Source organism: Capsicum annuum, chromosome 1, assembly GCF_002878395.1.
Source record: "Capsicum annuum cultivar UCD-10X-F1 chromosome 1, UCD10Xv1.1, whole genome shotgun sequence".
Lineage (NCBI taxonomy): Eukaryota > Viridiplantae > Streptophyta > Magnoliopsida > Solanales > Solanaceae > Capsicum > Capsicum annuum.
Genome location: NC_061111.1, coordinates 65,960,534 through 65,985,447, shown reverse-complemented (window position 1 = coordinate 65,985,447; position 24,914 = coordinate 65,960,534). Strand labels below are relative to the sequence as shown.

At 33.1% G+C, this 24,914-nt stretch overlaps 1 protein-coding gene across 1 annotated transcript; it reads right to left on the bottom strand.

Annotated features, from left to right (window-relative positions):
* Nucleotides 1–1,733: 1,733 nt before the first annotated feature.
* Nucleotides 1,734–23,242, bottom strand: LOC107877440. The gene is made up of 5 exons (XM_016724092.2): nt 23,028–23,242; nt 3,532–3,748; nt 2,910–2,995; nt 2,680–2,771; nt 1,734–2,252 (listed from the first exon to the last, which is right to left on the bottom strand). The coding sequence occupies exons 1-5, from the start codon at nt 23,240–23,242 to the stop codon at nt 2,002–2,004; spliced, it is 861 nt and encodes a 286-aa protein (XP_016579578.2). The 3' UTR covers nt 1,734–2,001.
* Between the last annotated feature and the right edge of the window lie 1,672 nt (nt 23,243–24,914).

Sequence of the window (24,914 nt, the reverse complement as noted above, 5' to 3'; positions counted from 1 at the left end):
TCGGATTCCCTTATTTCTTTTGGATGAAGCAAGAAAGTTCTGCTTCTTTAAATATGTTCATAAACAACAAGAGCGCACTTGTGTGATACTTCTACCTTCTCAATTATAATTTTCTATTTGAATTTAAGTGGTGAGTTGGGACTCAAATGTGTAGATTAAGTCATGAAGGTTTCTTTTTGTTGGAATTGGAATTGGAATGCCGATACTTTTTTATCCTTTTGTTTTAGTTTTGATTGACGATAATACCAATTGATTTCTAAACTTTCTTGGATTGTAATGCTAGTTTGGTAGATATGAAAGGTAGATGAGAGATGGAAGTGAAGTGGAATTTTAATGCTTGTTTGGTAGCTCAATATCGGAGTTTTTAGTTACTATTGATAATCAGAGTAAAGGATTTTGGCATTAAAGGTTCAGTTTAAAACATGAATTATTTTTTATAGGATTGGAACATGCGTACGACTTAAGCCTTAAGCTCTGTTGATGATATAACATTTGCTCGGTAGAAGTGTGTTTAGTATGAAGGAAAATGTTTTCTAGGAAAATAAGGGATTTCTTATTTATTTTCTTGAGTTCGGTATGTAAGCGAAAAAAATATTGTTTTAAAAACATTTGTATATAATCTAGACAAATACTACGAGAGGTGAGGTAGGGGGTGTGGGGTGATGAGGATGGGGACTACGAGGGTGGTGTGATAGTGAGGTGTGATAATGAGGTGTGATACAAGGTTAAGGATTCAATCAATGTGGAATGCTACTTGTGGAACTTAATTTTCCTACCTCCACTAGGGACGTTATTTTCCTCTTTTTAAAGGAATTTGTTTCTCTAGAGAAAATGTTTTCTAAAAATTTTGACCAACTGAACATAAAAAAAATGGAGAACAATTTGTCGGAAAGTATTTCCTTCGGTATCGATCACACCCTAGATCTCTTTCCTTTGAGAGCTAGCGGAAGGGGGATTAGGAAATAGAAAGAGGGGGGAGGGGGGAGGGGGGGCTGGAGCTATTACATGTATGTGGGGAGACTTTTGGCAACCAATACTTCTGAGTGGGAATTATTTTGGAAATAAGACTGAACTATAAACAACTACCACGGCTTTGGTATAGAGATAAGCGCATCTCTCGTGATGTGTTATTTAGACACACATCATGGCTTCATACCATGTTGTAGATAAGACTTAAGAGACTAGTATTTAAGTGAAGAAAGATAAGAGTGTACAGGACCTTCATCCATGTTTTGAATCGTGCTTCACCGACATTTGGGGATTTTTAGATTATAAAAAAGAAAGAAGAGTATCTAAGGGTGTGACCTAGTAGTCAATGAAGTGAATTGAGAATCATGAGGTCTTAGGTTCAAATTCCAACATAGACAAAAATATAAGGTGATTTCTTCTTGTCTGTACTAGCCTTGGTGGTCAGAGGTACCTGATGCATTGATAGATCATCTGTGGAATTAATTGAGATGCGTGAAACTAACTCGGACACCATGGTTAGGGAAAAAGAAGATTGAAGTGTATACAACTTTGGACTTAATTTATTGCGGTTTGTACGTCAACATAAGGAAACATGTGGCAACTTGTTGAGAGATTGCAATGATAGCAACTGTGCAGAGTGTTGAGCAAATGCCCAAGCTTAAACTGGTTGGTTGAAGGCCTAGGCCCAAAGTTTTAGTTCTTGTTAAATTATCGAGCTGCATGAAATGTTTACCAACTCTAGAGCTGTTTTGGTATAAGACTGAAATTCTCCCAATTCCTTAATTCACAAAGGAAATATGTCTTATACAATCTAACAATTTTCCGCCATCAAATGAGTTGAAAGAGGGTATATCAGTTTCAGTTTCCTCGAGAAAACTAGATAATACATAAGAAAGAGGGTATATCAGTTTCAGTTTCCTCTAGAAAACTAGATAATACTTAAGAAAGAGGGTACACCAATTTTTCAGTTTCTTGGAGAAAACTATCTAAAAAACATAACAAGAACGATGGCGGTGGAGGTTGTGAATGAGTTCACAATGAGTAACCTGCAGGCTCCATGTTAGAATGTGCGGTGAAGAAATTAAAGTCATGGTGACTGTAGGAAAGCTGCTTCAGCCATGAATCGGCAGCACTCTGAAGATCAATCAGTGTTTCATAGTCCTTTGGTGTATTAGTGTTTAGCCATAGATCATTTTGCATCCTGTATGCAGCTAACCCGAACGGACTAAGACGAATTCCGCTCCCGCCCTTCCTTTCTCCATCAATTTTCTCTTCTACAGCATCTGAAAACGAAAGGCTACTCACTTAGTCAAGTAGGTGGAACTGAAGATTTCACTAGTTCATTCCTTACAAATTTGGAATAACAAAAGATACTTTGGGAACTTTAGTTATAATTACAACAGTGATAAAGGTAAGGTGATCAACATAAAGGCAACTATAGAAAAATGTTAAAGTAAGAGTGATAGTGATGATGTAAAAGATATTTATACAATCAGGTCGCTGAAAAGGCAAATATATGCATGATGAATGAATGTTGATTGGTACAACAACATATTCAGTGAAGTCCCACATAGTGTACGCAGACCTTATTCCTACATCGTGGAGGTAGAGAGTCTGTTTTCAAAGGACCCTCGGCTCAAGTGAATATTGATTGGTAACCTTAGAGAAAAACGGTAATTAAGGAACGCTTCAACTGATTAAGACACGTACCTTGGAAAGATGATGACAATGTATGGTAAGTAAGGAAGCTTGTTGAAACATTTTTAGTAATTCCTTTCATTGGAACATGGTAGATTGGATACCTAATAATGAGGTAAAGCAATTAACTTAGATATGTAAATAAACTGACTAAACATGAGAGAGAGAGAACATTTCTGTCATCTTTCACTAGAGTTGTCAAAGGGAAAACATGAAGACTAAGAAGATCAATATATATGTACCAAGCAACAGCCATCCAACTTGCAGCAGACAAGTCAGTGCTCTTCAGCGTCACGAGTCCAGGAAAGTTCTGAGCAAATTCAATGATCTATAGCAGCCCAAACATATATTAGCTTCATAAAAAGTTGTGACATAATACTGTTGATCAAAATCCTGTTTAACATAAGTGTCTAAATTATATATGATTATCTTTCATCAACACAATTATTGGATAACTTTCTCACCAAATCTAAGTATATGGACGAAATGATTAACCTAGCTAGCAGCTTTTTTTTTTATATAAAAAGAGCAATGTCTCTTTTAGGGTTGGCCATTTGGCAGTCCTGAGTTTTGTTCTCCTTGAAAATTAGATAACTTAAAGGGAAATGGAGTCAAATCTGAATCCTTTACTCTGCGGAAAGGATCAATTTTCTCCTTTTTTATACTTTTAATACCAACCATGCGCCCTCATTACTCAAGTAGCTCAAATGTACCCCTCCTCGATTAGGGATGTCCAAGGTGAACACCCAATCTCACATGACATTGACATTTCAGTGAAATGAATCAACACTCTCAACCCATTTATGCCCTCCCTCCACATCTTCCACAGCAAGAATAATTAGAGCATCAGATTAAATGTGGTACCTTATCTGAAAAGGGAATTCTCCAGAAAGGAGAGCATGTCTCAGAATACTGAAAATAGAGACAGCCGAGGCGATCTCTTGAAGCCCCCGACTCAAAAGATGAATCTGCAGAAACAGAGTTGTTACTTAAAGATCTCGACAGCTTCCCACTACTTTCACTTGCATCACTCCAAGATTCCATCTCGAAATCGACATCATGACTTCCAGAAGATGAGTTTCTACACAACACATAAAGGGATCATCATTTACTTCAAAAATTTGTTCAAGTTGGTATCCTAATAAAGTAATAATGAAAATCTTATATATGTAAATAGGCATATTATGTACACAATCAGTATTGTTAATTTGTGTAGGATTTTCCGTCTAGGTTTTGGGTCGCTCCATTTAGATTTACCCGACCCTATTATCTAGGAGAGATGAGTTTAGAAGGTTAAAAGAAAAAAATCTATAGAAAAATTACCCTACACTTAATAATCTTTGCGGTTATTAACATGAAAGTGGGGGATACAGTAACATCTCTTCTTTAAAAAGATACAAAACACGCTTTCTTCTAACAATATGCAATTTCTTTTCTCAATAGCTTTAAGAATTCATAAACAGACAATAATAGGATATCTAGTTTGTGAGAAATTTGACTTTATTTCCTAGTGAAACTTGGATAAGACTTGAAGCAAGTCTTCAATGAAATTCTGTTAGTCCTTGGTTGACAAGATTTTTTGAGCATTTGAATATTGCAAGATTTTTAGGATCTCGTGATTTTATATTGTGACAGTCAAGCAGTTATCTCATAGACAAAGGATCCTTAGTATCCGCAACAAGATCAAATACATTGACATTAAATATAACTTTATGAAAGACATAATAAAAAGTGGAGACATAAATTTATAATAAATTCGTACGCGAGAAATGATTGTTGATCCTTTTACAAAAGCAATATCTAGAGACTTGTTTGAGAAACATGTTATGACTCAAGTTTTTCATAGGATATGATCATATTTTTATATTGTAAAATGACTTGATTGTTATAACATTCACATCAATATCTGACTTTTGAATGTATGCTCATATCTCTTATGCATATAATGATGTATTTTAATTGATAAAGTGTGTCGAACAAATCATCAGATTGACTCTCTCACACGGGCTATCACCTTTTACACTAAGGAACAAGAAGAGATGAGTTCCACAACGATTTTATGACTTGTTTTGTAAGCCAAATGTGAGTTTACCGAAGAAGGTGAGTTGGAGGATCATTAAAGAGAGAAACTTAGATATCTAGAGGTGTCTGGATTAAGATCTATTCGGTGTTGAATGAGTGAAAAAATGAGATATATGTACCATTGCGAGGTGAGAACACTATATGATAACATCCAAGTTTGCCCACTTGCATTAAGATTAATGGACTTTTATGTGAATCAAGAAGATGCTTATAATGGAAGAAGAATCCAAAAAAGAGTTCAAGAATTATGGAGAAGCACTGGCTAAGTGTTACACATATTTCATGATTCAAATGTCCAAGCTCAAACAAAGAAGATTGGGCCCATATGAACTTTGATTAAATTCAGAATTTTTATTTTCCTAATTTAAAAGTTACATAGTTTCATGTTTCCTAGTTTAAATATTTTCTAGTTTAAAGTTTCCTAGATTTATTTATTTTCGTAAAAGTAGAATTCGAATCCCATACTATTTGAGATAAGTTTTTCTCTATATATAAGGATGAAATTTTGTATTTTCAATTAGACAATATGATGAATAATATTATTTGAGAGGTTTTTCTTCTTTACACCTTTGTGTGTGATGACTATGATTTTATCTTGCAACCTTATAAGAATGATTCTTCAGGAGGTAAAGAAGGTGATTAGTCTTATATTAGTTTTTGTCTTTAGTTTAATCAAAATAGAGGTCTAAATCACTTTTGATCTAAGTTCTTGAATTGACTCTATTAGTATCATAATTAGTTTTAATCTGCTAATTTTGAATACTAAGATCAATTAGGGTTCTTAACACTTATTTTGAAATTGAAAATTTTATTCTCGAATTTTACAAATCTTTCAATTCCTGTCTTTAATCTTAGTATTTTTGCTTCCACACTGTTTTCTTGTTTATTCAAGCAACCTGATTCTTGTAAGTCGAATTAGAGCGATTCTATTAAGGTTTTGTTCTTGATAATCTTGATAGTTTAAAAAAAGTTAATTCTTTTTATTTTAATTTTTTTGGTTAAACTTGAAATTTCAAAAAAAGCTAATTTTTTTATTATTAAAATACATATCCAAATTTAAAAAGGGTAAAACACTTGCAAATTAAGAGTCTTTCTTATTTTTTCAACATCAAGAAGGAATACCAAGAATAAGAAAAATTTAGTTTTTTTTTTCCAGTTTTTTTTGCATAAGTTTATCTTTTTCTTGTCTCACAAACCCAATTAGTCTTGGAGTTGGTAGTTTTTTTCTCTCTTTACATCTTACTTCTAAAAGGATTGCTACTAGTAGGATTAATATATAAATTCTAAAGGAATCAACCAAAGATTGTAATTTAAGCGAAAACAGGCAAGAGGGGCAAGATCAATAGAGAAAAAAAAAGTCAAATTAAGAAATTATTTTTTCTTTTTGGGGATGACTCAAGTAGTAAAGGATTCTGATGCTGGAACTCAAAACTACGACATAGTCAAGACACTTGAAAGAATTTTCGTCCGACTCAATATATTAAAGGTCACCCAAAATCCACCTAACCCGATTAATATAATTGATTTGAGAAGAAGTATTTTCATACAAGGTGATGGAGTAAAGGATAATATTTTCTCTATGATTATTGATTTTGAAAGTGGTGCTAATGTGATAAGTTCATACATGATGAAGAAGTTGGAACTTACATGCATCAAACATACTGTTCTTTATAAGCGACAATGGTTGAATGATTTTGGTGAACTTAAGGCGACTAAGCAATTCATGATTTCTTTCTCCATTGAAAGATACTCAGATAATGGTATGATGTAATTGCAATGCAAGATTGTCATATCATTCTTGTACGTTCATGACAATTTAATAGGAATGCAATTTATGATAGGGGAAAGAATAAAGTTTCTCTTGAACTAAACAAAAGAAAATATAAACTTGTACCTTAACTCTATCTCAAGTTTATGAAGATCAGAAAAGTATGAAAGAAGCAGTGAAAATTTTTTAGAGAGAAAAAAATATGATGAGTAAGAGAGTGCATGTTGACATCTGAAGAAAGAAAAATGAAGAGGTTATATTGTGCGGAGAGAATGAGATGTCAAGTGAGATCAAGTAAAAAGAGAAGAGATATGATTATGAGAGTAAAAAAAAGAGGGATGATCGTGAGGAAGAGAGAGAACTACAAGTGAGTTTGAGTAAGGTTATTTCTTATACCTACTCTAACATTCCAATTTCTTTTTCTAGTTGTTTTGACTCTCTCTTGTAGGTACTTATGAAAAAGTTTGCATTGAAAATGCTTTATTGGATGAACTTAATACCAAGGTGGTTGAAACTACATGTATCATTGAGAAAGTATCTATTCACGAGAAGGATATAAGTAAAAAGAAGTATTTTGAACTTGTATAAGATAAGATTCATGATAAAAAGTCCAACAAGGTAAATGTAGATCCAACGCCAATGAACAAGAAAAATGAGATGATATTATTCTTTTACTACATAAGATCAAGTACGGTATGATGATTGGTTTATCCATATTCTTGGAATTTCTAGAACACTTAAGGTCTTTTTGAAGTTGATGAATTACACTCTTAATTCTTATGCTGGTGAATTTATTATGTTTGAGAATGATGATTATATTTTTCTCTATAATAAGTCATTAATTACAACCTACAAGTTCAACCATATGATTAATTTGTTGCCTTTTAAAATTGAGTATGACAAAGTTGAATATGAATATGACAAAGTTGAATATGAATTCCTACTTGTTGAGAAGAGGGGTGGTGTTTATAGGAAGAAGTTTGGAATGAGTTTGATAATTCTTTCTTTCTTATTCTTGTGTCAAATAAGTTTTTGTGTGATGATTTATTGAAATATGATTCGCTTTGTATGATGAGTCATAATTCTTTATGTCTTGATGATTGTACGATTAAAAAGGTGTTTGTTACTAATAATGAGGAAGTACATGACTATTATGATACTAGTGATTAAATATCCTTTGTTGAACCTATTCACGATTCCTTGTTAGTGAGTTTGAGCGACCACATAAAATTTAATGGAGATTGTATTTTGATTGAAAGATTATTCTAACCTTTTTAAAAACTCATATGTTGATGTAAATAGGTTTTATGTGGAAAACTTTTTGAAAAGTGTAATTGAGGATGGTTGGCTATATTATAAAAGTGTTCAATTTGATACATATTGCATGGAGCTTACGTCGTCTTTGACAAGTCCATTGGAGTACTTTGTTGATAGAGTTAAATTGGAGAGGCCCATATCATTTTCTACATCATCTATATATGAATTTTGTTGTGTTCATACAAGAAAGAACATTTTCTATTGGGATGATGATTTCCGCATGTTTTATTAAGGTGTATTTATACATGCAAGGATTAATTGGGTTAAGTAGACGCATGGTCACTATCTTATTTTTTTCCCTATAATTGTTGTTTTCAAGTAGTGGACGTTATTTACTATTGTACGTCTTCTTGATTTTGTGGAATTTTAATTCGAGGACTAATTATTTTCAAAAAGAAGGAAATGATAGTATCCACGCTAACCCACTTGCATTAAGATTAATGAGCTTTTACGTGAATCAAGAAAATGCTTATGATGGAAGAAGAGACCCAGAATGAATCCAAGAATTATGGAGAAGCATGGGCTAAGTGATACACATATTTTATGATTCAAAAGTCCAAGCCCAAACGAAGAAGATTGGGCCCATATGAATTTTGATTAAATTCGAAAACTTTTGTTTTCCTAATTTAAAGTTTTCTAGTTTAAAAGTTATCTAGTTTAATATTTCCTAGTTTAAAGGTTTTCTAATTTAAAGTTTCCTTGTTTAAAGTTTTCTAAATTTATTTATTTTCATAAAAGTAGAATTAGAATCCCATGATATTTGGGATAGGTTTTTTCTCTCTCTATATAGGGATGAATTTTGTTATTTTCAATTAGACAACATTATGATAAATATTATTTGAGAAGTTTCTCTTCTTTACAAGGTGAGTGTGGTGACTATGAATTTATTTGCAACCTAATAAGAATGATTTTTTAGGAGGTAAGATTAATTTTTAACTTGATATCTTTGGTTTCTGTTAAAGTTAATTAAAGAAGGTGATTAGCCTTATACTAATTGTTGTCTTTAGTTTCTTTAAAATTGGATTCTAGATCACTTCTAATCTAAGTTCTTGAATTAGTCTCAATCCGCTAATTTTGAATACTAAAATTAATTAGGATTCTTAGCATTTATCTTGAAATTTGGAGATTTTATTCTCGAATTTTATATATCTTTTAGTTCTTGTCTTTAATCCTAGTATTTTCGCTTTCACATTGTTTTCTTATTTATTCAAATAACACGATTCTTATCACCATAACACTTGATTCATACCACATGTGCTTAGAGATCGGTGGATTAATGAAAGAATAGATCACTGCTTCTTCATCATGTGAGATGCCAAAAAATTATATTATCTTTTTATTGAAATATCCTTTGAGCTTTAACTATTTTTTGAAGTTTTAATCAATGTTGCTATTTTAGCATGTCACTAAAGTCATCAGTGATTTGACAATGCAGTAAACATCTAGGAAAGAAGTTGATTTAGAATGGATAGATTCTAGTAAAAAGGGAGGATAATTAAAATCAATAATTTAATTTGTATACGCATGCTGACCTTCATACTCACCGTAAAGGTATCAAGTATAATTGTGAATATAAAGTTAAATATAAACTCAAATTCACCTCTTTAAAGGATGAGGCATCAGATTACTAGCTACAGAAGTAGTAAATAACGTATGGAGTATTGCTGAGTTATAAGATTATCATGTTAGTAGTGAATTATTTCCTTTATCTAATTGAATTCCTACATGGAGATCTTATAAAACCTTAACAATACGACTATTTGTGCTCACAGGTCACATAAAATATTTGTCTATACGTATTACATGTATTATTGATATGATATTGTTTTTGTGTCTAGCCATCACAAGCGAAGTGGGAGTTATTAGATTTTCTGTCTAGGTTGTGTACTGACCTGAAACGTTTACAAGAGATAAGATTAGTAAAAAATAAAGAACCTACAAAGAAGTTACCCCACACTTTGTAACTTCTATGGTTATTACCGAGAAAATGAGGATACAATAATCTCTTCTTCTGTTCTTCAAAAAGATGCAGAACGTGCATTCTTCCTACAATCTGAGAATTATTTTTCTCAAGAATTTTAATAATATTAAATACACAGAATAGTAGGATATCTAGTTCATAAGAAATTTGACTTTGTTTCCTAGTGAAGTAGTTCGACTTGAAGTTTTTCTTCAATAGTGATTCTGCTAAAGTTTCACTGTTCTTAAACTTACACAATCATTTTTTCTGTCACTATTTTCTAATACTTTGAACGAGCACATGCATTTAATTTCGACCAACGATCCAAAAATAGAAAAAGCCTAAATAATCCATTCTTCTTTCCGCATAAATCCGCATTTTCAATTATCCGTTTTCTTTTTACACACTTCCTACATTAATTTTGTTCGCATGTTTTTTCCGAGTCACTAATTGTGTTGGCATATCTTTATTGTACATCTCTTTCCGCCATATTTATTTAAAAAGCGAGTGAGAGTCAAAATTTTTAGTTTATGAAGTTTTAATTCATAATTTTATTTTGCTTTTTGGTTCGTAAATAAATTTTGTGTGTATGTTATATATATATTTTTTTAAAGATTTGACAAAAACTTATTGGGCAGTATGGATCATGTTGAAAAGTCAAACAATAATTTTTCTTTAGTTATAATTTTCAGAAATTTCAAATGTACATTAACAGAATTTACGGTCTATGGTAATTTTACATGTATAAGTTTTACTTAAAATTGTAATCAAAAAGAAAAATAGACCTTAGGCCAAAGTCAACTAATTATTTAAATGTTAGTTCACGATACATCTAAAACTTAAAAAGAGGTAAATTAAATGTTTATTTTTTCAGTCGATAACAAAATAGACAAAAAAGTGGAATGGACTATGGTGTATGGTGATAGGAGATCAGTGGTGAATTCACCACTCAATTGCACTCAACAATCATGCACACTACTATAATTTGAATGTATAAGTGAGATAAATTGGTGATTAAATGCACTAATTTTCATATTTTGTAGCATAGAGGTTAGGAGAATGAAAGATGTGGATTTGAGTTGAAAAGGACCAAAAAGGAGACAAAAGTACAACTGAAAGACCTGAAGCAGGAACAAGCCTCAGTTACCGCGATCGCGGTGCGTGGGCTGCAACCCGGTCAGTCAAGCAGGTCAAAGTGCCACGATCGCGATGTCCTTGCCGTTGCGGTAGCCGCGAGCGGGAAATATACCTAGGGGTAGTTTTTTAAATTCATGCAATTGAACCCAATTTCTTTGAAAATCTAAAACCCTTCTCTTTTGGGCATTCTACACTCTTGCAACATTTGAAATTTGAAGTTTAAATCCTAATTTGGGCAACATTTTGTATTTTGATTTGGAGACTTTGAATTTAGCATAATTGAAGAATGAATTCTTTGAACAATCCTTATGGTAAATTTTTCTCTCTTTTCTTCATTAGTAGCTAAACTTTCATTGTCTTGGGATTATGTTGAACTAAGGTGCAATTGTGTATGGGTTGTGATGCATTTGTGTATATGCTAGTTTGTTGATGATGGGTTTTGCTACTGCTTGATTAAATTAGTTGGAATTTGTGGGTGAAAACCTCAAATACCCAAAATAGGTTTGTGGGTGAAAACCCCAAACTCTTGAAAGCTCAAACCATCCTTGAAAGAGCGGTTTGGGTGATCTTTTGGAACCCATATTATCCTTGAAAGAGGGATATAGGTGACAAGACGATAAGAGATAATTAATGAATGTAGTTTTCTAATTTTCACCATCTTAGATATAAGCGTGATTAAGAAGTTGACTATATCTTAGGAATCTCCTAGAAATAGGGATACCCAATTGAGGTAATAAGTGATTGAAATTGACACACTTGTTAGGTACCCGAAAGGGCCAACGAGTGAAATTCTTGAGGTTCTGCTGATAAAGTAGCCTCAAGGATCTTAGACCTAGCCTACCATACTATTGATAACTAGCATATACAATAAATCTTCATGCACCCATGCATAACTTGCCCTTAGGTAGACATAGTCCCAAGATTCTCCTCATATCGAATTTAAATCATAGTTGTTGTTCACTTTGTTGACTTGAGTTCTTATTGACAAATACTTGCCAGCACCCCCTCCCAATTTTTATTTATGTGTTTTATTTTATTCACATTGCGTGTAGCTTATTAGTACCATTTAACACCTATAGGACTAGAATTCTAATTTCGCTTCTCGTGGATTTGACCTCAACATAAGTTGAGCTATTGGCAACGATCGTTCTCTACCAATTTTGATGGTATAGGTGAACTTATCAAATTAGCGTCATTGTCGGGAAGTGAAATTTAGTTTTTACTTGTGCAGTGTTTAATGTTACTTTGAGTACACCTGTAGTTATTTTTTTATTTATTTTGATTATTGTTTTTGTTTCCCCGTTTTAGGTGATTCCCATAGTGTTCACGAAATTATGACTGACAATGCAAGTGTTTCCAGATCCTTCAATAGTCCTCTTGATAACGAAGAGCAACTCAATGAAGTTGGACATTCAAGTGCCATCCGTATCTGTCCTACTCATAGAAACTGTGTCTTTAATGTCATGAGCATTATATTGCTTATGCTACAAATGAAAGGGCTTTTTAGTGGGCAAGCTTATGAGGACCCCAACTTCTATTTGAAGAACTTCGTGGAAGTATGAGCACCCTTTGATATTGCGAACATAACCTAAGAGTCCATTCGTTTGCGCCTTTTCCCGTTTTCTCTCGCTTCATCTGCTTTCCATTTATGGCTATCTAGTCCCAAGGTGGTATATGAGAAGTCCCCCTTGGATTCGAGAAGAAGGAAATGAAGAACGGGAACGAAACGAAATAAAGCGTTTCTAGCTCTAGTTTCGGATGAGCTGATAGGGGAGGTGGTATTATGGCTTCGCTCTCCTTCGGCTGGCTCGATTACTTCGTAGAATGAACTTATCGTGGCCTTTATTAACCGGTATTTCCCACCCTCTAAAATGCTCTAATTGCATGATGAGATCATCAACTTTAGGTAATTCAATGGAGAACCCTTGTACGAAGTGTGGGAAAGATTCAACGAAAAACTCATGCAATATCCCAACCACGAGGTCCCAGAGAAGATGCTTCTTCAAATATTCAACCAGGATCTTGATCCTCTTAACAAAACTGTAGTAGACAATGCGGCATGGGGCTCTCTAGTGAGGTTGACTTATCAAGTGGCTACAAATTTTCTTGAGGAAGTTACCAAGCAAAATCGGGGGTGGCATACCTTGGATTCTGAGGTACCAAAAGGATCTCCTACTAACTCCTTGGTTGACAAGGAATAAAGAAAGAGAGATGAGGAGAAAATAGAGAATATGGCAAAAATGATGACTCAATTAGAGTTTTTGATGAAACATGTTATGGGTACACCCACAAAGGCGGTGAATTCCGTGGCATCCAAGGCCTATGATGATGAAGATGTCAAGAATCTTGATGAGGAGATTTAGTATTTGGCCAATTATTTGGGGGTTTCCTGGCCCACCTATCAAAGACAAGGTGAGAACCAAGATCGGAACGAAAGGAAAGAAAAAAGAAGGTAGCTCCATTGATCCTGATAAATACAAAACCAAAGATGTCTTGGCAAGAATTTTAATGAAAGTGGAGGGTACGGACAAAATGGTCTGTGAATTAAAAGGCAATTTTTTGCAATTCAACCAAACAGTTGTGTCCCACTCTGCTTATATCAAATAATTAGAAATGCAAATCGGGTAAATCTTCACTCAATTGAATGCAAGACTAAAGGGGTGTCTTCTTAGTGACACTATTGTGAACCCAAAAAATAAAGCTCAAGTGTTGGTAACAGTCACTAGGAGTGGGAAGACTCTTAGTTAACATTTGAAGGAAGTCGGAGGAGAAAATATTGGTGCAAAAGAACTCAAAGTTGAGCAAATGAATATGAAAAAGGGTTGTGGTTGAGCCACGAGAAGAAATCCTGAAATCTCAAGAAGAAGGGGATGAAAAAGAATCGATGAAAGTAGAAAATGACAAGCCACAAAGTGATGCATTGACCACCGTTCAAATACCTCTTCCACTTTTATAAAGGCTTAAGAATAAAGAGGAGAGTGATATGCTTTAGAAATTCATAGCCAAGCTTAGTAACCTCTTTATCAATATTTTGTTGCTTAAGGCGATGCAAGAAATTCCGGGGAAGCTTATGAAGAAATTTATGTCAAAGAAGAAGCTTGTTGAAGGTGATGCCATTTAAGTCACCCATGGGTGTAGTGCTATCATGAGTAGTGAAATGACGGAAAAGAAAGAGAACCCCGGGGCCTTTTTCATTCCATGCACCATCAAGACACATAAGTTTAAAAAAGCTTTATGTGATCTTGGTGAAAGTATTAATCTCATGCCCTTTTCAATATATCGGAGGCTTGGATTGATTACCTCTACTCAGACATCGATGAAGCTCTTGATGGCGGATCGATCCATAAAGAAACCATTTGGTGTTTTGTTCCATGTATTGGTGAAAGTGGATAAATTCATACTTTCAATGGATTTTGTGGTATTAGATTGTGAGATGGACCAAAATGCCATGAAAGTGGCCGTATCCTTTATTTTTAATCTCTTAGGGTAGATTTTTATTTTGTCATTTGATTAATCCATGCATTTGTGGTACTATGGAGTATGTTGAATGAGTTTGTGAAGGGGAAAATATGAAATTTTTGCATGTTGGATTGAACAGGGGAAAGTGTGCCAAGATTGAGTAATTAGCTGAACAAGGGAAAACAGAGGTACAGAAATGTCCTTAGTTACCACAATCGTGGGACCTTGGTCGCTATCGCGGTCACCCGCGTGTCTGCGATTATGAACCCCTGACCACGATCGTGGTCAAATCAGTTATATGACCATCCGAATCTCCTATTTTCATCACACTCTCTTCTCAATTTTTTAATCAAATTGGACCCATTCCTGTCCAAATTTTATTCATTCTAAAAGCATCCTTGCATTCCTCCAGTAAGTGCTTCGAATCCATGCTTTAATTGTTGGAAATAGGCCATGGAATGCATGTTATAGGGAGGGCTTAAATCTATGATTTTCATTTCTAAATATATGGTGAAATTAACTTGTGTGGTTGTTAGCCACTAGAATATGGTGTGCACACGCGTGGGGAAGTCTTGAGTACCCAAGTTGTGTGTGAAATTAAGTACAATGAAGGGTGCACATCAAGTGCTCAATCAAATGCCCAAATGAGTCTTCACTAGTGGTTTTTACATTATAAGGGCATAATCAAGTATCTAGTAACCATGTTCAATGCTTTTAGCACAAATTCTTGTTGTAGAACATGTTTTGTCCTGAAATTTGAATTCTTAGACATTTGGAATTTTGGCTTAAAATTGGTCTCAGGTACTGCGATCGCGACTCTATGGCCCTCGATTGTGCTAACTGAAGCTGCTTTTTTGCCTGGGTCATAAATTCTGCACTCCAAACTCTTATCCAAGCCACACCTAATACCCATCTCATGAGTTTTATTGGACAATATATCATAGTTTATATATGAAAATATTGATGATTAATGTAGTTGTGTTGTCTTTATGTTTTTCAGGATTACCTCATGGAAGAGTACGACTAAGTCTGATTCATGACCCCCCAGTGCCACACTCAATATTATGGTGATCTTCTTAGAACAAATATATTTTCAGAAAGAGAAATATGCTTGGAGAAAGTATTAGAGTCTGAGGATGCAGATGATGATATGGAGTTTGAGGGCGAAAGCAACTCTTGATGCAATTTCAAGGAGCACCCTTATCCCTTCTTATGCTTTATTATTATGCAGTAAGGACACTGCAAGCTTTTTAGTTGGGGGTGCTTGTCTGTGCATTTATTTATTTGGTCCTGTATTATTGATATTTCTGGATATTTTATGTCCTTTTAGGTGATTTTTATTTTTTATTTGGGTTGTAATAATTCGACACTCTGATGGTGCCCATATTTGCATAGATTAGTCATTTTTTTTTAGACTTTTTACTTTATCTTTGTTTTGTGTATGGCAATATTGGACAAGATTTTCCCTATGATAGACTAAGTGATGACATTTTTAAGGGAAACAACATCGTAATTGGGTGGTTTTTGAGCCATGGATGCAGGGGAAGTCTGAGTGCCCGTGGCATCGAGGTCACAAATACAATGGAAGTCTAAGTACCTGTGGCATTTTGGATTTGGAATACCATTTATGCCTATGGTGAAGTCTGAGTAGACATATGGTTTGCCCGTATGAAAGCCAAAATGTGAGACAAGGGCTTGGGTTGGTGCCATAATTAACAAATTATGCGTGGTGCAAATGCAAAGCAAACATCCCCTCCCACCCCGTCCAAAATATTTCAAAAAAAAAAATCAAGGGCATGGACGTTAGCGACCTTGTAAGAATACTTTTTTTCTTTTTGTGACTCCAAAAATTTTGGCCTGTGAAAATTGATAGATACTCTATTTTTGTCCTTAGTGGGATAGACAATTTAGTCTCCTTGGAGAATTTGCATGCCATGTGTGGTGTGCTTGTTTGTCCAAATCTCATGTGTACTTGTACTATCTAGAACTTGCTCCATTTATCTCTCAAGGCTAATTTTGATTGTACTTGGTTGGTGAGATGATCCTAGGCCATCTTTGTAACATTGGAAGTCCACTTTAGCCTAAAAAGCCTACGCTTGCATAGATATTATCCCTAGTCACCCAATTTGAGCCTTTGGACCTGTCTTTGGAAAATACATTACAAGTTGTGAGCCTTTAAAGTCTTATCCCTCTTTTGAACCCTATCCTCCTTGAACTTTAAAATGCACCTTGAGGCTAAAAACCTAAGTTAGGGGTGTTGAAGATTGGAAGAGGTAAATTTGGTTGACAAAGTTATAAGTGAGTGCCTAAGAGATTAAGCATTGAGAGCGAATGAATAAGAAAAAGAAAGGATCCAACAAAGGAAAGAAAAGCACAAAATCTGCAAGAAAAAGAAATAAAAAGAAAATGGATGAGCCAAGGAAATAAAAGTAGGCACATATGAAAAGAGTGAAAATAAAAGAAGTGGCCTATGATCAAAAGTTGGATAGAATAGTGTGATGTAGATCTTCAAGAAGGGAATAGCCATGTTGCTCCTAAATGTTATCCTACCCTACCCGAAACCTACATTACAAGCTCAAAAATCCCTTTGAGATCTCCAACCAAGTGTATTCATTGTAGTGGCGATTGAAAAAAGAGAAAAGCCTATGGTATGGTACTTGTTAGTATACAGAGTCCTTGGGAGAGAGAGTTTTGCACTTAAATCCTTTATTTCATATTTGATAACTTAGCGTGTGAAATTTTCCTTCTTGTGAGGAAGCGTGTAAACAAGTTGAGGTGGGTGATATTATTATCTCTCAAGAAATGAGGCAAAAAGAGTATAATGTAGCTGAGGTCAAAAGGTGAGTCACTTCTAGAGTAATAGTGATTGTTGCATGGTTGCTCTTTGAAGTATTTTGTATCCTTGAAAATCATATTTTATATTGAGGGCTATCGTAAAAGTAGCTTTACCCATGTTTGAAGAGCTATTTGTGGTAGTAATCAAGTTAAATTCATGGTGATCATTGGGTCATATGATTTGTCCATACATATGGATTGTCTCATGGTAAGAAGTAGTGTTGCTTGAGGATAAAAAATGTTTTAAGTTGGGGGTGTTGATGAGTGGTGAATTTATCAATCAACTGCGCTCAATAATCGTTCAGACTACTATGATATGAATGTATAAGTGAGACAAATTGGTAATTAAATGCACTAATTTTCACATTCTGTAGGCATACAGGTTAGGAGATGAAAGATGTGGATTTGAGCTAAAAAGGACCAAAAAGGGGATAGAAGTGCAACTGAAAGACCTAAAGTAGGAACAAGCCTCAGTTACCACGATTACAGTCAGTCAAGCAGGTCAAAGTGCCACGATATCGGACAAGATACAAGGATCGTGGATAAGTGAGAAATGTACCCAGGGGCAGTTTTATAAATTCATGCAGTCGAACCCAATTCCTTTTAAAAGCTAAAATCCTTTCTCTTTTGGGTATCCTACACTCTTGCAACATTTTGAATTTGAAGTTTAAATCCTAATTTAGGAACATTTTATATTTTGATTTGAAGACTTTAAATTTAGCATAATTGAAGAATGGATGCTTTGAACAATTCTTATGCTAGATTTTTCTGTCTTTTCTTCATGAGTAGCTAAACTTCATTGTCTTGAGATTATGTTTAACTAAGGTGCAATTATGTATGGGTTGTGATGTATTTATGTATATGCTAGTTTGTTGATGATGGGATTTGCCATTGCTTGATTAAATTAGTTAGAATTTGTGGGTGAAATCCTCAAATACCCAAAATGAATTTGTGGATGAAAATTCCAAACCCTTGAAAGCTCAAACCATCCTTGAAAGAGGGGTTTGAGTGAACTTTTGGAATCCATATCATCCTTGAAGGAGAGATGTGGGTGACAAGGCGATAGTAGACAATTAATAGAGGTAGTTTGCTAATTTTCACTATCTTAGATATAAGGGTAATTAATAAGTTGATTATATCTTGGGAATCTTCCTAGAAATAGGAATGCGCAATTAATGTAATAGGTGGTTAAAATTGACACACTTGTTAGGTATTCGAAAGGGTCAACGAGTGAAATTCTTGAGGTTTTGTTGATAAACTAGCCTCAAGGATCTTAGACCTAGCCTACCATATTATTGATCGCAAGCATATACATTAAATCTTCATGCACCCATGCATAACTTACCCTTAGGTAGACATGATCCCAAGATTCTCCTCATATTGAATTTAAATCACAATTGTTGTTTACTTTGTTGACTTGAGTTGTTGTTGACAAAAACTTGCCAAACCAGCCCCCTCCCCTCCCCCCCAATTTTTTATTTATACATTTTATTTTATTCACATTTTGGGCAGCTTATTAGTACCATTTAACACCCATAGGACTATAATTCTAATTTTGCTCCTTGTGAATTCGACCACAATATAGGTTGAGCTATTAACAATGATCGTCATCTACCAATTCCGATGGTATCGGTGAGTATTATCAATAGGCCAGGCAAAATCAAGTCATACACTTTCCAACGTTGAAAAAAAGAAGAAGAAAGTCAACCAAGCATAGTAAAGGAGTGAAAATTAAAATGGTGTCGAGGAAAAAGAAAAGAGGAAAAGAAAGAGAGCAAGAAGCATTTACTTAATAGTTTGCTAGGAGGAAACTAAATGATCTCGTGTGATAATCATACTTTTAATAGAAAAAAATGACAAAAATATTATTTGTTTATTTATCAATCTCTCGTGTTTATTTTTTGTTGATCTCTTACAGAAATAATTGTATAAATAAAATAACATTAACAATTGGCTATTCAATGAAAGAGGGGAAACTATTAAAGTTTTTCTATTCATCTTTGTATCGTTGAGGGATTCTCTTAATGGAGTACATGTAAGAATTAACTTGCAACTTAAATGAGCGTTATTACCAGTAGATTTTGTTTAAACAGATGATCTCTAGATGTGCATTCAAGATCTTGAGAAGCTACATTAAAATTTTGGTTGATAAATTATGTACAAGTAATATTCATATATTGAAAAGTGAAGACTGAAGTATCAAGAATTAGGTCCTCATGAATCTCTAAGAAAAAATGAATATACAAGAATCACTATCAAAGGAACTTATTTGAGTACTTGTTCCTATTAGTAGAGAAAGAATTTCTTAAAGATAAAAGATTGAGGTTATTTATATGTGTACAAGGTTTCTTGTTAGACTTGTCATATGAGAGAATTACAATTTGAACAAGTAACTAAAAACCTATACATGAAAGGTTACCGTAATTTGCACATGAAATTAGTGTTTTAAACAAGGAGACAAAGAATCTCAATGTGCATTAACAAAAGACAGAACATGTCAAATTAGGATTGAAATTCTTAACAGGGCCTGAATCACATTCAACTTGGATTGGATAACTATAAGGTGGAAACTTACTCCTATATAAACAACACATTAACCAAACTTTGGAGTTTGACCACACCCAAACACAGTCTTATTGTGTTCCTAGTTTTGCACGAAGAGTAAAAAAATAAAAATCTCTTGTTGTAACAAAGAGTTTATTCCTATCAAGTTTTATTTATACCCTTATTTAGTTTGTAATAGCTAGTTTCTTTTCGTGGTTTCAAGACATGATCTTTATTATTTTCCTTTAGATTATAGTAGATGTTATTTTATTTATTTTAAGGGACTTCATTGACTAGAGTTGTAAAAATTAAGAGGGAGTAGAAAATTATAGGAAACAGTTTGTTTAGGTGTTTCAAAGGCAGTTGTAAACCTATTTTGAAGTCGAGATAGATTCCAATAGAAAATATTGAAAAACATCCTACGTAAGGTAAGTTCTGCTTTTTGACTCTCTTAAGCAATGAATTTTGAATGTGAAATATTGAATTGATTTGTCATTTTGCAATTTACTTCTTACATAACTTCTTTAATAATCTATTTCTTTAAGTGCCTAGGGTGTAATCAAATTTACAAGTAATATTAGAGTCAAATTTTTTAAAAGGCCTAGAACCCTGAAAGACTAAGAATGGTTTCAGTTCCTAGCGTACAAAAAGGCCAGCCAATAATAAGACCAGCATGCTCCAATAAGAAATATTATGATGGGTGAAAAATATGAATATATGACTTTATTGTAGGTGAATATCGATAATAAGGCATTAACTAGCATGGAAAATTCTTCATGTGATGATGATATCGAGGAAAAATATCATCCCTACTAGCAACAAAGAATCAGACGCAAAGGATGTTTTGACATTAATAGCTAATCCAGATGAAGAATTTGAAGGTGAAAATCATGTACACATCTTTGAGTCCAAAGATGCTTATGAAGATCTCCATACTCCACAAGAGATACCCTTGATTCAGACCATAAAAATCAAAGAGAAGATCAAGGGTGCACGAAGTTGAATATCTAAATAAATAGAATTTCTCACTGAGTTAAGAGACTACATATTAGAAGGTGAGAAAGAAAAACTTGCAACAACTCACCTAAAAGTTAGAAATTTGACTAAGAAAATCCTTATAGATGAAAAGAATAGGCATAAAATAATCCAAAGATAGTTGCATACAAATAACATGGTGCTTCAAGAGGATCTAAACAGAGCAATCTCTGGAGTGAAAAGGGCTCTTCATAACAAACTGCACATATATGCCTCCTGTAATTATTAATGTACTAGATTCTTTGAAGATATTTGCTTAACCATATACAAAATAATATGCGAAGGAAGAAAAGAACCTGATGCTTCATCAATAAACCCAAAGGTTAGTTGAAATAGGTGTAAGGTTCTCAATCTACCCCTGTCCCTCAAAAAGAAAAAGAGACCCAAGAATAATTGAGTTTCTAATCTAAATCACTAATCTGGTTGAATGGGATATGATAGGAAGAAATAATAATATGCGTAAAATACTTGACACATGACAAAAAAATATTTCTCCTGCTGAAAGCCCAAAGAGAGAGAGATTTTGGGTATATGCAAATGAATAAAACCCACTACCCAAAAAATAAGAAAAAGACCTATAGTAAAGAAAAAGAGAGCTGGATAAAAAATTAGACATGATCTACTCATTATTAATGACTATATATGTGGAGAATAAATATCTTGAGAAACAAGACAAAAAAATTGATTATAATATAAGTGCAGAGTAAGAAGATGAAACAACATGAACCTAGTTTGAAGACAAAAAAGGGATACATGAACAAGGAAATATAAAAAGTTAATTAAGAACACTCTTTTATTACTTCAAAATATGGCCTCTTTAAGTCACAGTGATCCGAAGAGCTGGCAATGCTATTCTACTTTTAAGATACTCACTACAAGAGACGAACAATCTAAAAACATTGTTCTTGTGACATGTCAGGTCTGAAACTCTAATTTTTATAGATAAAATTGCAAAAGCTTATACACTCTACTAAATCATGATTCTATATCATAAAGCATATATAAAATCCATCTAAGTCACATATCATCAATCTTATTATCTAACCATCCAAATATTATCATGTTATACCACCATAATGATCAACCTTTCAAGAATCTTCTCTACCTATCATTTAAGAGCTTGAGTTTTTCTAAATTTTGAAATCTAAAAAATTCTTTTTTTTTAAATATCGAAATTAAAAATGAATGATTAGGGAGGCAGTGTCCACGGGGGAGGGGGAGGTGGGGTAAAGAGGAATGTAAAAAAGAAGGAGACACAAATTTGTAAGGAATGAGTAATGTTGGGAATTGAGAAAAATTATTGACTTGAGACGTATGTAAAAAATCAGAACAAATGGTACGAAACTTGAAAAAATTCTATACTATTGAATGTTGTTGAAGACCTAAAAAAGAATTTAAATAAATGATAATGAATCCGGTCTTCCAATATCAGTTCTTTGCTCCTTAGGAAAAAATTGTATATTTTTGTTTGTTCAATCTTGAATATTTGTTATAGAAAAGATTTGGATACTTTGCTATCAATCTCCTTTTGTAATGGTTGAATGATGGTGAAATGCAATAAAAATAAAAGATTAAGAAAAAAGGAAGGTGGGTGGGTGGGTGGGTTTGGGGAGCAAGGAGGAGTCACAATAGAAGATGAAGGGATGATAAGAGGGGGAGAGAGAAAGAAAAAGCAACGGGTGCAGTTGTGGAGAATCTGTTTAATTATTTTTTCCTTTTTAATGTGATTTCCCCCTTATGATTTTAGTATTTTTTTAAAATGTACTTACTATATTCACTTACTTTTAGGCGTGTAATCATGCACTTTATCTTGCTTATCAAAATAAAATGCCATATAAGTCAAGTAACCGATCAAAGGTGTCTAAAACATTAATTTTGAATAGATTCAAGTGTTTGGATGAAACTTCATAGAGTACAGAGATAGGGTTGACAAATCGAAATAACTGAAGAATCTCTCTGACTATTTTTCCTAATAAATAAGACTACATAAAGTTCAATAAAATTTTTTAACAAATCAAATTAGAAATACAAAATATAGTGAAGGAAGAAACTGATGGAAGGAAATAAAATGCAAAGAATAAAAGGATAAAATGTAAGTTGCCAAAAATATGATAAAGGCGCAAAACATAAGGCTTGGTTTAGACTTTTTATGAAAGGAACCTCTGTGTTTGCTTTAGTCGAAGAAAAATAGGAGAAGATAAGTAAGTATATTTCCATTCATACCTTATTGGGGAGGAAAGTGACCTGATTGTATAAATCTGAATTGCAGATAAGTATGGAGAATAATATTGAATAACATTTTCATCATCATCATCATCTTTCAAACGAATAGGTGCACCAACACCATATGAACTCCACTCTTCATAACAATTCCACAAATCTCCAAGTTTGAAATATTTATCACCATTTGAAATCCACATACTACTTTGGTCATCCATGTTACTCTACAATATCAATTAGCACACTCAATCAAAATAATAATAAAAAGAATATAAGAAATTAGAAATACAATGATGAAATTAAAAAAAAAATAATCCTAAAACTATGCCAAATTTAAAAAATAATGATGTACAAGAAAATGGGACAAAAACTCAAATTCTCTATAACAACACTATTATAAATCAACTGAAAAGAATATAACACAATTTAATAACACCTTCTTCTTTCGTTAAAAAATGTCACATGTTCAAACTATGTCACCTCAATCTATCCTTCTCCTTGATAAATGAAAGACACAATGATTCATTTATAGAAAATTCTTGAAAAATTTAAAGAGATTATAATTATAATAGAAAAAAATCTGAGTCAACTTTACAAATTTAGAAAATAAATAATGTTGATGTTTTGATAAGAAACAAGATGTTGACATGAGACTGTAGCATCGAAAAATTCACCAGACACAAGAGAAGGAAAAGAAAATAATAAAGAATTCAAGATTCAACCCATAATTGGTAACAACTCTGTATATACTCTTTTTTAAGAAAACAAGCAAAATTATAAATTTTAGATAAATCATATATCTCTATGAATAAAATGACTTCAAAACTTCACAAAAAAAAAATTGACGATGGCGGACTTCAATAAACTAAAGCACAAAAATTTTTTTACACCAAAAATAAAGGAAGAAATGATAGTTACCCTTGGTAGAGGTTTTGAAGGGACAATGGGCGTCACCGATTGAAGGAAACTCTCGAGATTTGATCTTTTTTTTGATGTGAAGTTAAGTGAAAAAGATGACATTTCCATCTTTGTTGAATAAGAAAAAATGCTTCTTTACTCTTTGTTTTTTCAACTCAAAATCAACAAGGAGCTACTGATAAAACTTGATATATATAATGCCAAGTACTATTTGAAGATTTATGTAATCTTAGAGACTTTTATTTACCGAGTAGGATAAGAATAAATTTATGATCAGAGTTGACAATTGACAACGAGATTCAAAATCTATTTTTCACTACCTTCAGTATCTAGCACTCTAACTACAAATTTTCTAGAATTTGTCAAAAGTAAATTATTGAAAGAATGATGACAAAGAATAATCATAGAATGTTATTAAAAAAATAAAAATATAGAGTTGCTTAAAAAAAATAACAAGGTGGACACTGAAATAGAACTTGAGAGGGGTAGAAAATGGCAAGTTCAATTCAGACAAAATGAGATTAAAAAGGATAAATTGACAAAATGAGATTAAAAAGGATATAAACTAAAAGAAAAAGAAAAAAAGGAAAATAAGTTAAATGGTATTATAATTTCCACATATAACGGAGAAACATACATTAATGATAATAGTTAATAAACTCTTGTAACTCAAATTTATTTCTATTAATTATTAAATGCTAGCATTAATTGATTGCCATTTAAAGGCCCTAATTTAATTGCAAAGGATTTTTCATGTGTTTATGGGATATACATGATATAGGCAGTTACCATCTTATTTTTGTTGTTTACCACAAAGAAGAGAAAATAAAGAAAGAATGTTAAAAAGGAAAAAGTATAAATACATAAATCAATTTGAGACGGGGAGAGTAGATGACGATAAAAGGGGAAGCAGGTAAAGTGATAAATATTCATTTATTTTTAATTAAAATTTTTAAATCTGAATCCTTCATA

What these genes read in the sequence shown, in the direction of transcription:
- LOC107877440 (XM_016724092.2), bottom strand. Translation starts at nt 23,242, where the DNA reads ATGGATGACCAAAGTAGTATGTGGATTTCAAATGGTGATAAATATTTC. An exon ending in AGTTGGATGGCTGTTGCTTG is followed by an intron (nt 2,772 to 2,909) that starts GTACATATATAT and finishes CCTCATTATTAG; the next exon opens with GTATCCAATCTACCATGTTC. An exon ending in ATTGTCATCATCTTTCCAAG is followed by an intron (nt 2,253 to 2,679) that starts GTACGTGTCTTA and finishes TTTCGTTTTCAG; the next exon opens with ATGCTGTAGAAGAGAAAATT.